At 52.5% G+C, this 17,020-nt stretch overlaps 1 protein-coding gene across 2 annotated transcripts in view; it reads left to right on the top strand.

Moving 5' to 3' along the window:
• Nucleotides 1–17,020, top strand: part of Cemip (cell migration inducing hyaluronan binding protein) — a 146,021-nt gene that overhangs the window by 94,377 nt on the left and 34,624 nt on the right. For both annotated transcript variants that reach the window (XM_004623342.2, XM_023710868.1), the window contains 5 exons: nt 1,004–1,074; nt 1,701–1,796; nt 2,504–2,625; nt 8,369–8,501; nt 9,223–9,414. In XM_004623342.2, the coding sequence (XP_004623399.1) occupies nt 1,004–1,074; nt 1,701–1,796; nt 2,504–2,625; nt 8,369–8,501; nt 9,223–9,414 (614 nt within the window). The remainder of the gene's footprint in view (nt 1–1,003; nt 1,075–1,700; nt 1,797–2,503; nt 2,626–8,368; nt 8,502–9,222; nt 9,415–17,020) is intronic.

Below are 17,020 nucleotides of genomic sequence, written 5' to 3'. Positions count from 1 at the left end.
CTTATTCCACTGAGCCATCTCCCCGGCCCCTAGAGTGGTGTCTTTAATGCAGTGAGTTTAACATGGTTTTTTGGGAGGAAGGGCTAAACCTGCACAAATGGAGGAGAGTTTGAAGAAGGGAAGGGGAGAATTTGCAGGTGGAGGGAGGCAAGCTTGAGGTCTTTGCAAAGGCTAGCTGTGCTTTCTCCCTGTGAGATCCCCCATCTTCCGAGGTAGGAATGCCCCCTTCTTCTGGGTGTGTGTGTGTGTGGGGGTTCCTCTGACCTGTGGGGCTGTGACCCACTTCCGGAAGCAGGGTAGGGAGGTTAGAGATCGTCCCCTGCCGCTGCTTCTCAACCGGGAGTACTTAATGTGGAGGATCCCCATCTTGGAATGGCATGCTGTGTCCAGAGCCCCTTCCCTCCTTAGACTGCTGATGGGGTGCGCAAGAGAGCAAGGGGCTGCCCCGCCCCAGCCCACAGAGCCCAGCCAGAGGAGCAGGGGTATTTTGCTCACTCAAATGCAGCCTAATTCTCATACCCTCCCTGTTTCGAGGCTGAGATTGCCTTTGGCCTTTCCAAGCCAGGAGCAGGGCTGGAGTGGCAGGTCCTGGGAGCCCACAGCATTTTCCTCAAGCTCCCCTTTTACAGGAGCGGGGCAGGGCAGAAGTCAGCTCCTCCCTTGAAAGGCGCTTTCGTAAGGGACTCAAGTCTGTTCTGCAGAATGTGACCCAGCTTGGCAGGTGGCATACTTGGGCTGTCCGGTGTTTATTTATTTCTGATTCATACCCAGTCTACTGGCAGCATGGAGGTAAAAAGGATCACAGGTAGAGTCAGCAGGCTGGCCAGGGGGCAAGCAGGCTCAGACAGTGCTTGTAAAGCAAGACCGCCGGCTGAGCAGGGAAGCCTCACCGGTCACTGGGAGAGCCCAGCTGTGGGGAGAAGGCCCAGCCAAGCACTCAGGCTTGGCTCTGCCCCAGTGCACATTCAAACACATGAAGAACTTTGCTTTTTATTAATTTCAGACATCCTTGGAGTTTTCTCACTGTGAAGGGAAATCCCTCTTCTTCGGTGGAAGACCACATTGAATATCACGGTAATCTCTGGTTGGTGAGAGTCCTGGGCCCCTCTAGCATGTTTCTACCCAAGAGGCCCTGGGTTTTTCTGAGCCCAGTCTTCCCTCAGTACAGCTGTCCATGTGCTACCACCCAGTGGAGTGGCCAGCCACTGACCTGGCTGCATTACGTGGAAGTGGCAATGGTCCACGCCAGCCACAGGTCACGCACACATGAAAATGTTTACATTTCAGAGAGGTCTTTGTTGCCTTATTCTAAAACTAAGTTGTGGCACAGAAAAGGTAGGAGCTGGAAGCGAGAGACAGGGCCAACATGGTGACCTGTGAGACTTGAGACTGCTTGGGACACATGGCTGCAGTCCCCCTGTCCACCTGTAGGGGGCACTGCTGGCAGCAATCCTGGGAGGGACTCAGACTTGAAGAAAGGGGGGTTCCCAATATGGATTTCTTGGGACTTGTGTCTTACCTTTCATAAGGAAAACAAAAGAATGAATAATAATATGTATTCCAAGAGAAAAGAATGGCCTGTTCACTGAAAACAGCCTCTTTGTAAAGCAATAGTTGCTGACCCATAGATGTAGTGGGGGCTTCCCTGCCTTGGAACCCCATTGTTTGAATTGGGGTCTGCCTGCTCTACTCTCTGACAGGCCACCGTGGTTCTGCGGCTGCCCGTGTATTCAAGCTCTTCCAGACGGAGCACGGAGAGTACTTCAATGTCTCCTCATCCAGTGAGTGGGTCCAAGGTGAGAAGCTGCGGGCACCCCACGGCCTGTGGGTGATCAAGGCCAGGAGCCACCAGCTATGCAGAACAAAGAGCTTTCCTTACAGAAATGGGGACACCTCACTGTTACAGACTCAACTGGAAATCTGCGACCGCAGATGGTCTTTATTTAATCAGACCCTACTGGGGAATAGGTGGAAAAGATGGCTAAGATTTGAACTTCAGGTCCGTAGGAGTCCACGCCCCTCAGCTTAGTTCCCAGAATGGCAGGCAGGGAGGGCTCTAACCAGCACACAGAGCCTGCACAGAGCGCAGAAAGCAGCAAGCCCAGCAGCAGTTCTTGGATGATGAGTTTACGGATGCGTTTTCTCCTTTGTGCTTATTTGGGGAGGGAGGCCTGCCCATTGGCTCAGTTATTTAAGTGGCTGCTTAAGCAAAGCAGTCAGGCTCAGGATACTGTGGTTCAATCCCTAGATCCTCATGCCTTATCAGACTTGCCCTTAAAACATCCTGAGCCAGCCCCCCCACCCCCCCAAAAAATCCTTTGTGTTTATCTGGTTTTGCCATAATAAGAACTGTACATTGTTCATAAAACAAGCAAGTTAACAGGAAGTGTTTTTAATGGAAAGGCAGATGAGATGGGACAGTTGGCAGGTAGCTTAGAAGAGCCTTCACCTCCACTGGTGCAAGCACAGACAGATACCTGACCCTGTCTTGCTTTCTGCCCAGATGTGGAGTGGACGGAGTGGTTTGACCATGATAAAGTGTCTCAGACTAAAGGCGGGGAGAAAATTTCAGACCTCCGGGTAGCTTACCCAGGAAAAATCTGCAACCGCCCCCTTGACATACAGGTAACAATTGTGTGGGAGGCTCTTTCCTTTCTTTCTTTCTTTCTTTCTTTCTTTCTTTCTTTCTTTCTTTCTTTCTTTCTGTACTGGGAATCAAACTAAAGAACCTTGCACTTGCCAGGCAGGTGCTTATGCCACTGAGCTATATCCCTGGCCTAGGAGGCTTTATTTTGAAAGGGATGCTATAGGCTGCAAGATGCCTTGTCACCTGTGCGGTATGACTCTTCTGGTCCTGTTCCCTCTGATGGAGGTGCATCAGAGAGCACCGTTCCCTCCTTAGAGGCTGAGGCAAGGCTGCCTGAAGCTAAGACTTGTTCTCTCTTGGGTCTACTCCTTCTTCTGAAGCTGAGGCTGGGGCCTGAGGCCAGGGTGCCTGGGCCTGCCCACCTCACTCTGGCTGGTTTTCTTGGGGGCCCTCATATTGTGGTCAGGATTTGAGATGCAGGCTGAGCCCAGCCCAGAGGAAGAACATAGGATGGCCATGTTCTCCATGGAGTGGATTAAAAGCATTCAAAGAAGGACGGTGTATTAGCTCAGGACCCTCACCTGGAGTTTATCCTGTCCCAAGGACAACCGACCTGCGCAGTTGGCTCCATCGGGAGTGTTGACCTGATGCGCAGGCCTCAAAATTCAGTAGCTCAACAGGTGGGAACTGGGACTGCTGGGAGAGCACAGAAGCCAGGAATGATGGGCCACGTGTACAGGACTTATTTCCTTACTCCTGGTCTTGTGCCAAAGCGAATTGTGAGGCTGTTTGAGGCTTGATCTAGAGTTAGAAGTCAATCAAGAGAGAGAGAGTCCTGTCCATTTTATCTTCTTTCAGTCAGCAAATACACAGTGGGCTATCTGTGCCCGCAGGCTCCACTTCCAAAGGTTCAGGCCCCCGGGGAGCAAAAACATTTGGGAAAGCAATTTTCATCTGCACCACACGTGAAAGGACTTTCCTTCTTGTTGTTATGCCTTGGACAACACAGTGTAACTACATGGCATCTACAGATGTGAGGGGCTGCAAGTTGTCTAGGGGTGACCAATCACACAGGAGATGGGTACAGGTGGTATTTAAATTCTCTGTCCTTTATGCAAAGGACCTGAGCATGTGCAGACTCTGGTACTTGTGGGGAATCCTGGGAGCTTCCTGGGACACCAAGGTCAACAGCTGTGACTGACACTTGTCTACACTTCCTCTGGGTCATGTAACCAGGGGTCTGACTGTGCTCTAACCCTGTAGCACTGTCCTTGGCAGGTATTTGACCTCTACTTACCCTGAAACAGGACCCTCATCTTAGCCTGGACTCTGTGCTGCACTGAGTGAAGGCTGAGGAGGCCCGGCTGATGGCTTGGCTCAAGCTTATCCTTTCCTCCGGCTCCACAGTTACAAAGGAGGCTTAGCCCAGATTAGGTTGCAAGTTGCAGCCTCTTCCTAGATCCAAAAGGATCAAAAGGCGCTCACTCCTTCAAAGCACAGACTTCCTGGGTTTAATTGAAAATTTCTCCCATAGCCTCAAACATTCCAGTCTTAATTCTGAAATGGCTATAATCTTATCTCTTCCATGCCCTTGACTGCAGGCTATGTGGTCCTTTGCTAGCCTTCCCTTTCCAGATATTTCTGAAAATCCTTCAGGAATGCTTCCCTGGCCTCCAGACGCCTGTGGGAGTTTCTCTGCCAGCTGCCTGACTCCAGACTCCTGTGGCTTGAGGGTAATTTCTTCACAGCAAGTAAACAGCTTTCCTGGGGCATTTCTACTCCATCTTTTGCTCTGCTCCCTGCGCCTGTATGCGTGTGCATGCGCGCCCGCACGCGCGCACACACACACACGCACATATGCACACATGCACACATGCGGGCCCTCCCTGAGAGCCCCAGAGCTCAGTTACACCTAGGCTGAGGACACACACCAAACTTCCACTGTGACCACCACATTCTGTGGCACAGGACCAGTTTCTCCCCCCCCCCCCGAAGAAGGGCATCCTTGATTATGCATGCCCTGGGTTCAAGGTCTCAACCTTTTGAGGGCCAAAGGAGAATAAAAAAGCAAGCAATAGTTTCCCCATATCAGAAGCTCTGGGCAGCTTTCCCAAGGCAAGTAGCTTCTTTCTATGACAATATTCTGCCTAGCATGGTAGCCCCTCATTGATTCAAAGTTCCCAGTTCCATAATGGCATCCTTACTTTGTCTGGGCAAAACCAAGGTGCTGAGGTAGTGAGCTATAGCCTGCTCCTGCTCCTGCAGAGAGGAGCCCAGACTCCACCGCTAGAGTGGAGGAGGCAGCGCTGCCTGGTTGTGAGGGTGCCAGTTCCTCCTGGCAGTCTATGTCCCCTGGACCCCGTGGACAGAGCATCTCCCCACATTCGTGGTGGGGGGAATGTGGCTCTGTACAGTGAGCTCCTGGCCTGGTCCTCTCTGAGGCTGGGGAAGGGAAGGCAGCCTCTTTCCACATCTTGTTCACTGGTGGTGACATTGACCAGGAGCAGAGTGCCCTGGCTAACTACCCATGGGCAAGGTGGGGAACTGGACCTCCCATGCCCACCATGGCCCCTCTTGCAAGCCAGCTCAGCCTCCCCTCCCTGTGCCCACGGCTGTCCCACACCCACAAGCTGCGTATGCCCCAGGGCCTGGCACTATGTCATATACACAGCTGGTCGTGGGGACTATGGGCACCAGTGCGGTCAGACCCTCTGGGAAGGGTGTTGAGGGCATGGGAGGAGGTAAACTGAGGCTGCTTACCTGGTCCAGATGACTTAAAAAAACCTTTCTAGAGTCTGATATCTCATGTTTCTTTTCTTTTGGGGGGCTGGGGATGGGTGGGTTACCAGGAATCGAACTCAGCACCTTGTGCTTGCAAGGCAGGCATTGTGCCCCTGAGCTATTTCCCTGGCCCAGATATCTCATGTCTCTTTAAGAAAAAAAGTAAAGTAAACCACATCCACTATTTCTACATCTTTGTCCTTCAGCTTTCGTCCCCTGAAGTCCCCTCTCTTCTCAGCCAAGGCTGGGCTCCTGGGGTAAGGTGGGGGGGCATCTCGGGTGCCTTTGGTTTCCCCACAGCTGTGGTGCAGGGGCAGGAGGTTACACTCAGGGTTAGAAGAATGATCTGGAAGCCAGACAGACTGAGAGAGCAGAGAGACCCTCCTCACCTGGAGCTCTAGCACCCCCCCCCACCTGTGCCAGGTGCTGTATTTAAGGTGGCACTGCATCTCAGGTGCTGATTCTGCATTTACACGACCCTGGGAGGGAGTGTGACCTTAAGTGCTGTCTCCTGGATCCCTTGCACACAGTCCTGGTCCTATTCTTTATCTTTGTGCCTCAGTTTCCTCCTATGCAAAAATAGGGATAATAATTGTTCCTCCTGATAGTCTTTTGTGTGTTAGTGCAACCATTCACAAAGTACTTGAACCACAGGGAGTGCCCTTCCTTTGAAATTGTTTTTATTGATTGTTGATATAATATCTTAATGGTTTTATTTTATTGTTATAGAAGCATGAATAATAATACTTTTATGTCCACTTAAGTTGAAGATCCTTTTCACTGAGTGGTGATAGATCCCTTTTTGTTTGTTTGGATTTTTTAATCTCGCTATGAGATTTCAGGCTAACCTTGACCTGACTGACCCTTTGCTTACAGCGATCCTCCCGCCTCAGCCTTGCTTGTGCTGGGATTATAGGCATGCACCACTGTACCTGGCTGGTAATAGATTCCTTTTTACTCTCCTTATCCAAAACTAGGGTTGTGCTTTAGGTAAGGAAAAAAGAAAAGTAGGATTTCTCCCTTGAAATTGTTGTACCTTGGAAAACACCCAGGTTCCCTGGTGATGCTTCATTCCAGGGTCTCCGTATTTTAGAGTCTGCTGAAGACCATGCTGGGCTGAGAAGTCATCAGCTTGGAAGGGCAGAGGGACCTGAGCTTGGTCTGCACCCTGTGGAGCTGTAGCGGTTTCCTGTAAAAGCCTGCTTGCATCCTGGTCTGGGTCTGAGACGCCCATGATAATTGGGGTGTGTGCTGCTTGCAAGAAAGGCCTCAATTTTAGCTGTGAATTTTCATCACACACTATGCAATCTTTAAGCCAAAATCGTTGCTGGGCCTAAACACTGTTTCCTAAGAAGTCTCTGCCTTTTTTTTTTTTTTTTTTTAATGGTTAGTCTTGCTTCACTTCTATCCCCTGACCTCTGTCCATTTGGTTTCTGTGCCAATGATCACAACTGCTGTGGCTGCATGTGAATTGTGTCTCTGAACAGCAGACTCTGGCTTGGGTGGGCACAATGGGCTGGCCCAGGGCAGCCTTACTTGGAGTCTGTGTTTTACATCCCCACCTGGCCTCATCAGACCCCATTGACTTAGACCCTCTGTGCCCGGTCCTGGGGCCAGAGAGACAGGTGAAGCCGAGCTCTCACCCCCCTCAAAGCTCTGCCACAGGCAGGGACCCACCTGCGAGTGAAGGAAGCAGGCAGAGGGCCTTGAGGGTGCAGCGGGGAGAGGCTCAGGAGCCCAAGCTTTGCAGCTAGGTAAACTGGGTTCAAGGTCTGCTATGGGCAACCCTTTCCTCAGTGCCAGTTATCAGGGACCTCTGCCATGAGTCACCAGGCTCCTGCCAAGTGTCAAAGTTCATGGTGGGAAGAAAGAGCAAAAGACAAAATTGGGGTGCAGCAGGGATGTGGGATGGCCAGTGGTTCTCGGGAAATGCAAGGCCGCAGGCAGCCAGGACCTTGGCGCTTATTGATCTGAGCCAAGGACATGGGGTGAAGGGCAGGGGGTGTTTCTGGAATGGTGACTGCAGTGGGCTAGGAAGATCAAGGCATCCTTGCAAGGACAAGACAAAGACAAGACGGGGAGCATGAGGAAGCTGCAGTGTCCCCAGATGCCTTATCCTCGTTAGCAGGTCTTGCCCTGTGAGTCCCATGACAGTCATTAGCCCTAGCCCAGCTGTGACCAGAAAAGAGCAGGCAGTTTCTGAGTTCTAATATGACTGAAGGGCAGGACATGAGCAAGCGTGGATGTCCCCTAGATTTGATTTATAACTCATGGTCCCCACCAGTCTGTTTTGTCCCTGGCTTTGTCATCGTGGACCAGCTGATCTGCCTCCCTACCTGTTGTTCTTCCTGTATCAGCGATAGCAACAACAGCCTCTGGATTTGTTGTGGAGATGATGTGAGGTTTATCTGAACCCTTGGTCTCCAACCCAACGGCGTTCCTCCAACTTCTCAGTCTCTTAGAGTTACCAGGGCAGTTTCTGACCACCTCAATGCTCAGACTCCAGCCCTGACACAGTCCCAGGGTGGAACCTGGGCCTTGGGTCTTTAGAAGACCTGAGGGTGACATGGAAGCCTTATATGGTCATCACAGGATGGGACACAGATAGTCCTCACAGATGAAATCCTGCTGGCACATGGCGGTGGTGGTGTCCATGCTATGGGAAGTGGCCAGGTCAGGTGCTGAGTGCCCACGATGGGATGCACGGTGAGCTGTCCTCATGTGGATGTCCCCATGTGGATGTCCTCATGTGGATGTCCCCATGTGGATGTGTGGCTCTACAGGACCTGTGCAAGGCATTTGTCTGTTCCAAGATGTCCTACTGCTCTTGGTAACAAAACTTCTGTGGGCAGCTGGGATGATCCTCTCTGACCATTGAAAACAGTTCTGTGGCAAAGATAGTTTTAGACCTTTATGCTTAGAATGAGAACATCAATTACCACCTTCTTCCCCTTTGATGTGGAAAACGACTTTGCTCCGTGACTTCTGTTCCTCTCCCAGGCCGCTAGGTTGGATGGAGTCAAGCTCAGCACTGAGGTTGTCTACAAAAAGGGCCAGGACTACAAGTTCGCCTGCTATGACCGCGGCCGTGCCTGCCAGAGCTACCGCGTGCGCTTCCTCTGCGGGAAGCCTGGTAAGCAGCCTCTTTCTCACAGTGTGGGCAGTGGAGGTGGGTCTGCTGCAGCGGCATCACAGCGACCTTGATGTGCTAGGGTGGTTGGCACACTTACTGGACATAGAGCAATGGGAGGGACTTCAGAGCTGAGCAGTCAGCCCCACCCTGCCCACGAGCCTTTCAGGAAGGAGGAAACCCAGGCTCCAGGACAGCAGGGTTTGGGTATACAGTGGGGTGTAGATGGACAGTGGGGTACGGATGGACAGCACAGACCCCCACACCCTCCTGTGGCATTGTACCACTATTTGCCTTTCTGGGTGCTGTTAGCAGGGAGTGGGAATGGTTGGTTTGTTCCCGAGGACATGGCCATCTCTGGAGGGCAGTCATTAGGGACAGGACATCTGCAGGGGAGAGGAGTGGCAGGGCTGTAAATAATAGTTGAGAGGGACTATATTTGTTTTATATCTTGAGCAAAGTGGGTGTGGTGAGACAGCTACATTTAACTTTCCTCAGAAGTTAGTGGAAAGTTCCCTGCCCAAAGCTAATGAATGGCTCTTTTCTGGTTGGGTTTTTGTTGACTTCAAAACCCTGCACCAAGACGGAGGGAGGGAGCTGGTGATTTGGGGTTTGGATAGGCGAGCCTGGCATTTGCTTGTGTAGGAGGGAGAAGGGAAGAGGTGCACAGCCAGCAGGCTGCCAAGCGAAGGGCTGTGGCCCAGTCTGCCTGTTTCCATTACAGTGAGGCCCAAGCTCACGGTGACCATCGACACCAACGTGAATAGCACCGTCCTGACTCTGGAGGATGATGTGCGGTCTTGGAGGCCTGGAGACACCCTGGTGGTTGCCAGCACCGACTACTCTATGTACCAAGCAGAAGAGTTCCAGGTGCTGCCCTGCAGAGCCTGTGCCCCCAACCAGATCAAGGTGGCAGGTAGGCCTGCACCCACCCGCCGACCATGATGACTCTGAACACTTCAAGGCTTAGGGTAAACAGATGTTTTGACAAATGTGTCAGCCAGCTATGGACAGAATAATGGTGCATAACAAAACGCCCTACTATACTTACGCATTTGTAGGCTGTCTTCTCTAGACCAAGCCTGGTTCCAGGCTGAGAGCTTACATTAGGCTGGCTGCCTATGACTCTCCTTCTTCCTAGGACACATCCTTGCCTTTGGAAAGTTGAAAGCTCTGAGAGCAGAGAATAAACACAGAAAGGATGTGAAGGCCGAGCTTAGCCAGGCATACTTTCATACCACCGTCTACTGGCCAACGCGTGAAGCACATGGCCTGGGCCAACCCCAAACCCGGGAACCGTGTGTCTTCTACTGGGACTAAAAGGTGGAGTTTAGTTAGAAAATAATTTAATCTACCATAGAATCTTAAATATCCTCTTTCAATAGCTTTTGGGTTTTTCTTTTTCTTCCCCTAAATCCTGACTTAAGGGCTCTATAATTTATGTCATGAGGGTTTACTGGAAATATACATTGTTAGAGGTTAATAAAAAGACATCATATATAATCTAGGTTGATTGTTTGTAATGGGGATATTGTGTATCAATTAGGGTTCTAGGGTTGTGAGCCACAGAATCCAAGCTATCAGAGGCAGCCTAGGAATTGAGACTCAGCCCAGGGCTACACTAGCAGCTGGAGGGTGGAGAAGCACAAGGGCAAGGAGCAGCCTCAGGACCTGGGTAGCTGGAGCTCGTGGGCACCACCCCTAGGACGTTGCTGTCTTCAGGAATCATGCTTGGTTCTGGGGACTCTGTGCTCACAGGTCACCTCCAGGGAGGGCATCTGACTGTGCAGTAGCCAGGAGAAAAGTGTCACTGCAGACCACCCTAGACTGGGTCACAGGAGGAATGGCCACTCCCTAGAGGAGCACTGGGCTCTGCCACCACAGATAGGGGCACCAGGACCCAGCATTGGGTTATCATATGCTATAGGACAGAGCACTTTGAGATGAGAGGTGGCCATCCAATGAATCTCAAATATCTGTTACTTTGGAAATAAACCTATAGGAACTCAAACTCACCGTGATCATCTTAGCTGGTTGATATGTGCTGGAGAAGGAACTTGGGAGCACACTTATGAAAAGGAAGGACATGATGGCGATGCCCAGTCCCTTTGCTCTTGGCTGTCACGTAGCTAAGGCAGTCCACAGACACCACGGCTATGGTCCCAGGCATGCTAGAGCTGGGAGCCTGCAGGGGAGGTTGTAGCATTGTTCTCTTGGGGAAGATGACACGTTGGTGAGTGTGGCTAGAAGGAGGGCAGGGGGTGGTGGCAGGGTGTGGGTAGAGGCCCGGATAGCCCTGTGCTCATCCTCCACAAACAGGAGTCTGTAGTCTAAAATGATAATGTCTGAGCCCCTGTTTGGATGAGACATTTGGATATCTCACCTTAATCCCAAGTCCACATGACCTTGACAACAGTGTGTGTGGGTGGGTGGGGAGCACATTTAAATGATGGAGACCTATAGCAGAACACGTTCAACAAATGTAGAGGTAAACCCAGGTTGACAGATGCTCAGGAAATAAGCCCTGATATTTATCTCTGAAATTCTGGGCAGCCAAAGCAGAGAAAGAAAATTATCAAGTTACTTACCTATCCTTAACCAATGAAATAAAGAAGACCATAGAGCAAGAGGGGAACTTTTCCCTATCTCTGAGCCCCTGAGGACTTGGTTGCGACGGTTGTCATGTGAAGGGTGAGGCTGGCTGTGGCTCAGGTCACTTACTAGATGGCCCCTGACGCTGGACACATTCCACAAGGATGCAAAAACAAAACCAGTTTTGTATTTGGCTTTGTTTGGAAGAAGCAGAATGGCAAGCAGAGCGTCAAGAACTCAGGCCAGAGAACCAGGTGTCTGTGACTGGAATCCTGGATGCCATTTCTTAGCTAGGAAGCTTTACATGGCTACAAAACCTCTGCATCTCAGTTTCTTAATCTTTAAAAGGGAGACATGATCATAACCACTTCACAGGGTTAATGTGGAGATCAAAGGGGCGGTGGGGTTACTTAAATACTGGTACAGAGTAAGTGCAAGCTGTAATGATTAGTAGCACGAGCGGTATCGCCATGGAAATTAGGCTGCTGGTGGACTGCAGGCAGGGACGTGGCTGGTGGGCCAAGGTCACTGGACCTTGGCTGTGTTGCAGTTCATCATTTTTGCTCTTTGGTACACACAGCTGGAGGTCACAGAGGAAAAGAAACAAACTCTTTCTACCGTCTTCACTGACCAACACCTGAGGTCCATGCGCGCCTGTGGTCATTAGCCTGCCTGGATACCTCAGGGAGTGGGGTGCCAACTCTGCAGACGTGCACACCATGTCCTTCCCCTGCCCCCAGGCTGGGCAGCTGCCCCAGCTCTTCTTCCAAAGGGATATACAGGAAGTCACTTCCAAAGTGACTAAGGAGCACATGTCAGGCTGGGGAGATACCTTGGTGGTCTAAGTGCCTGCCTGGCAAGGGCAAGGAGCCCGGGTTGATTGATCCCCGGTACTGCACGTTGTGCCAGCCCTGAAACCGGGTGTGGTGGCACACACCTGTAATCCCAGTGCTGGGGAGGCTGAGACGGAGGATCACTGTGAGTCTGAACTTCATAGCAAGACCCTACATCATCAAAAAAATAAAAAATAAAAAGAGCACATGTCAGATGTGCCAGGCAAAGCGCCAGGCCTTCAGTGCCATGAAGAACAAGATGAGCGCTTTCTCTGTCCTCAGGGAAGCTGCAATCTCGAAGGGAAAACAGACATCCATCGAGGAGGCATTCAGTGAAAGAAACTCCCACAGCAGTAACTACTAGGGAAATAGAAGAGTGGAGGTGTAAGGAATGCACGTCAGGGATCTGCAGAGTCAGGGTGGAGCCTTCCCGGAGGACTCAGGGGCTGAGCCAGGAGCTGGAGAGAAGTGGAGGGCACCCAGGGAGAGGAGGGATGCCAGGTGGAGTGTGGGTGCAACCTTCTTGGGAGAGCAGGGACCTCACCCTAGGAGGGGGGAACGTGGAGCTCATGCGGCTGCAGAGAGACCAGAGGCCATGGGCCAGTGCACAGGAGGTTGCTGAAGGCCAGGAGCCTGGTGGGTGTCTGTGGCCAGGAAGGACTGGTGGGCACTGAGATGGGTGAGTTCTGAGAGATTGCCGGGTCCTTAGGTCATCAGGGTGACTTGTGTGTCATGAGAGAGTGCTTTGTGGGCAGCCTTCCAGGGTGCCACAGGAGTAACATGTATGTGGTTGGGGCTAAGGTCACTGCCCATGGCTCTAGGCAATGTCTGTGGTGCTTAAATGCCACAAAGTGCCACCTGAACCCTTACCTGTGTTGAGGAGGAGTGGGGGATTGGGGAGACCTGTTGTGTCCTGAGCCTGAGCTGGGATCTGACTCTGAGCAGGCTGTCACACGTGCTGACAGTGGCCTTGATTCTGAGGGGCTCATGGGGCATCAGAGCTTGTCTGAAACTTGCTGCGGAGGGTCTTGGTCAATTCTGAGCTGCTCCTCCTGACTAGGTTCCACCAACTGGCCAGTTGCCTCTGAGGCCCTGTATGGCTGGGCTGAGTGTGACAGGGCTACTTTGGACCCTGGGTGCCTAGGAAGGAAGGAGATGTGGAGAAGAGGCCAGATCCTGCAGGACACCCTGGATTCCAGCTCAGCGCTGCCTGCAGTGGACTCTCCTGGCTACCTCCCTCTTCCTTAGAAGTGTGCACGGCTTGATGCTGGGTTTCCATGAAAATGGCACTTGTGAGCACAGCAGAAAGCCCCTGGGAGGGTGGTCTGTCTGTCTGTCTGTCTGTCTGTCCTGAAGAAGCTCCCTCCTATTCTTCTTCTTCAGCCTGAGCCTACCTCTGGCACTCTATCCCCCGCTGGCACAGAGTGAGGACTCTGCCCGCTTCTCCCCACCCTGTGCCCTGTCTCACCCCTGTGAGCCCTTGGGGTCACCCCCCCAGGCTAGCTGCAGAGCAGACACGTCCTCCTGCAGAGGCGCCTTGTTCCAGTAAATGGCCCTTTTTGCATTTTAAGGGTTTTCTGATGGGAAACAGATGGGGGCAACAAAATAACAGAAATATGTGAATCATCAAAAAAAAAAAATATTTCCAAGCTTTGCTAGCCACCATGCAATTCCCAACCCGTGCCGACATGGAGGTGACAGTTGAAAACTTCTCTGTCTTGGCCCTATTTTCATTGCCACCTTCCCACTTTGCCTGCAAACTCCTCACACCTTTATGTAACATGGCTCTATGTATAGAGGCTATTGATTTGGTTTCCTGTGATGTCCCAAGCACTTCAGGCAACCTGCATGATAATCCTGTGCTGTGGGCACTGCTCTCCCCTGCATGGCTGGGGGGAGGTAAGTTCCCCAGACACCAGATGCCTGGGTTTGTGCTTCCCCATGTGGTGGCCGCCAGCTGTGGGTAGCTGTAAGTCTATTTAAATGATCTAAAATGTAAAGTTCCCTCCTTTAGCTGTGGTCACGGTCACCAGGTTCTGAGTGTTCAGTACCCACATACATGTCCCTGGTGGCTACTACCTCAGGGAGCCAGGACGGAGCATCTCCAATGTAAAAGAAGGTGCCTGAGGGGCTGTTAGGGTAGACCAAGCAGGTCAGTATCTGCACCAGGATTCAAATGAGAATCCACCCAGGCCTGTGGGTGCACCTTTGCCTTTCCTGTAGGATCACCTACCTACTCCTGGCGTACCCCTGTGGGACTCCTAGTCCTGTTCTGGGACTTGTCCTTGCAGCCAGTGGCCTGGGAAGGGAGAGTTCCCTCTGGCCTCCAGGTGTTCTGGGGTCTGCTGGGTCTGAGGACCAACATACTAGTCTGTTTCTTGCTTTAGAAGGACTTAGTGGTTCATCCTTTTGACCCAGGGAACCTGGTTCTGTGCCGGCCCTGTGGCAAGGCTTGGGGGTCATTGAGGTGGTGCAGCCCATAGTGGAACACAGGGAAACGCCAGTGTTTGCAGGTCCCCTGCTCCGCAGGCAGCCTCCCTCCTTGCTCTTCTTGATCATTTGGGACAGCTCTGGCTTGGCCAGCTCCATGCATCAGGGCTAGAGAAGGAGAGGAGTGGTGGAGGCCTGAGGGAGAATTCTAAGACACCGTAAAATGCCAAAGGTCAGGCATCAGCTGCCCTGGGAGTCTGGGTGGACAGGGAATCCTGCACAGAGCCGACAGCAAGGTTTTGGAAAGGGCCCCACAGTGTATAAAGATTCACAGCTGTGGAGAAGTGACTGGAGCTGGACACTGGGCCAGCTGTTGTATCCATCCATCCAGTGTTGCCTTGCTTGCAGGCTCTGAGGCGTGGAGCCCTTGCTGCACCCTAACCGGCTTCCACCACAGAGCTACCCCTGTCTTTCAGGCCTGGATGCCAGCCTTCACCTGGGACAATGCCAGTGGCAGCTGTATGTGCCATTCCTGTTGCACTTGGCCTACCCTGTGCCAGTGGCTGTTTGAAGTCTCTGTTGTTTGGTAGATTAATTCACTTCACAGTCGCACTGACTTTTAGGACAATGCTGTTATTATCTCTGTTTTATAGATGAAGAGCCCAAGGTTCAGGGAGCTCAAGTTGCATGCCCAGGGACTCTCAGCGACAAGCTGAGTCTCACAGCAGGCTCTGAGACCAGCAGCCTCCCTGTTACCCTCTCCTATATCCCTGGAAGGCTGTCTGGCTGCCCATAGGCACAGAGGCTTCTGACATGATCTGGCCTGGATGCCATGCCTTAAGGAGTACTGAGAGAAGCCTGAGAGCCTGTAGGCATGGGTCCCAATCAATGGTCAGATGGCCCGGGTGTGTAGCTGGCACTGGGGAGGCCTGGGCCACTGCTGGCTCTACTAAGCTCTGAAGGACACTGAAGAGAAACAGCCAGTTCTCAGTGTGGCTAAGGAGTTTCCTGGGGAGACATGGAGGTTGGCCTTGCAGGACAAGGCCATTTGACCCTTGGGGGAGGTGGAGAGAAGCTACCCTGAAGAGGGAGCAGGTGGGTGAGCCCTAGGTATAAAGCAGCGAGGAGGCAGGCTGAGGGAGGGTGGGTGTGGGGCTGGCTGGGGCAGAAAGGAAGGTGGAGACAAGCTCAGGGAGCTGGGGTTTTCTCTGTCTGTCCTGGGGAACCCTGTCTTGGGCTCTGGCTCAGAAGACTGAGCCCAGCCCTGGAGTCACTCCTGGGCAGTCTGCTCTGAGCTGTGTCTCAGGACCCAGGCTGGACCTCCGAGCCCCACCCATGGCCGGTTCACAGACAGACCTGAGCTGCCTCTGGGCACTGTGCTCTTCCTAGGCTGTCAGCTTCTCCTCTGTCCCCAGAGCTCAAAGCAGCCTTGTGCCTTGAGGGGGCATTTGGGAGTTTCTCTGAGCTTTGCCTTGATGTATCCACTAATGGAGAATACAAGCTGTGAGCCAATAAATAGAAGGCTCCTGGAAAACCAGGATCCCAGAAGAGAAAGAGGCAAGGAAGACCCAGTTCCTCCTACTCCGTTTATGTGAGGGAAACATCTTGAACTGAGGTGTTCTGGAAGACCAGGGCAGGCAGAAAGGCAGAGGTGCAGGGCATCACTGGGTCTCTGTAACGATCCCCAAGATCTTCTGATGGAGAAACATGAAGAAGGAAAGTGTGTGTGTACAGCATTAGATATGCAAGGTTGGGTTGGGGTGAAGGCTCACAGGAAGGGGTGCAGAAGCAGGGAGGGGGAGCCATGGTGCACCTCTGGCACCTGTGACCAGCAGGAAGGTGGAAGTGCAGTCAGCTGAGAGGAGCCACGGGCTGCAGGGGCTCTGAGGAAGCCAGGCGGCCAGTGGGGAGCTCTGGAGCAGGGACTGCCCAGCAGGGAGTCCCTTGTGGGGCAGAAATGGCTGATGTTGGTATCACTGTGCTGCAGTGGCTGGGCGGAGCCCCTGGTGCCCGTGGATGGGGGCTCACGGGGATGTGGCAGCTGCTGGTGCTGCGCTCCCTGTGCTCTGTGGCAGGCACTCTTGCAGAGCAGCCACAGCAGCAGGGTGTAGGGAGAGTGGTGAGGTGCTGGGAGGAGGAGTTGCCCACATTGCTGCTGTGGTTTCCCACACCACAGATGGGGCTTCCTGGAGAGGGATGGGCTACAGAGCTCACCGCCACAGGCAGAGACCGGGGGGATGAGAACAACCTATTCCTCAGCAGATTGCAGCAGAGCGCTGAGCACCACCTGACCTCCCACATCCACACAGTACCCCAGGGAGCCAGCTCCAGGTTATGGAAAGCCCTGTGCATGAGTCCCCACAGTGGCACCTCATTTCTAACGTCTCCTACACGGCACTCCAATCCTCCTGGTCAGGCGTGCACCCAGCATAGCCCCCTATTTAGCTCCTCCAAGCCAGGGTCACTCAGACATCCTGCGAAGCTCTTGGGGGAGACATTGCCCTTCATAGCTGGGAAGTATGGATGAGCTGGGGTGGAAGGAGAGGAAGCAGAGGGAACCCTGCTCTGGACCTTGAAACTATGTATTGTCTAAATTTTTAATGTTGCCCGGAAGTCCTCGCATCAAAGCCTGGGTCCTCAACTTGGTGCTACTGGAGGTGGTGAAAT

The sequence above is a fragment of the Octodon degus genome, unplaced genomic scaffold (assembly GCF_000260255.1).
Source record: "Octodon degus isolate 3935 unplaced genomic scaffold, OctDeg1.0 scaffold00002, whole genome shotgun sequence".
NCBI classification, from domain to species: Eukaryota; Metazoa; Chordata; class Mammalia; order Rodentia; family Octodontidae; genus Octodon; species Octodon degus.
The sequence above is the reverse complement of the archived record's forward strand: the minus strand, read 5'-3'. Positions and strand labels throughout refer to the sequence as shown.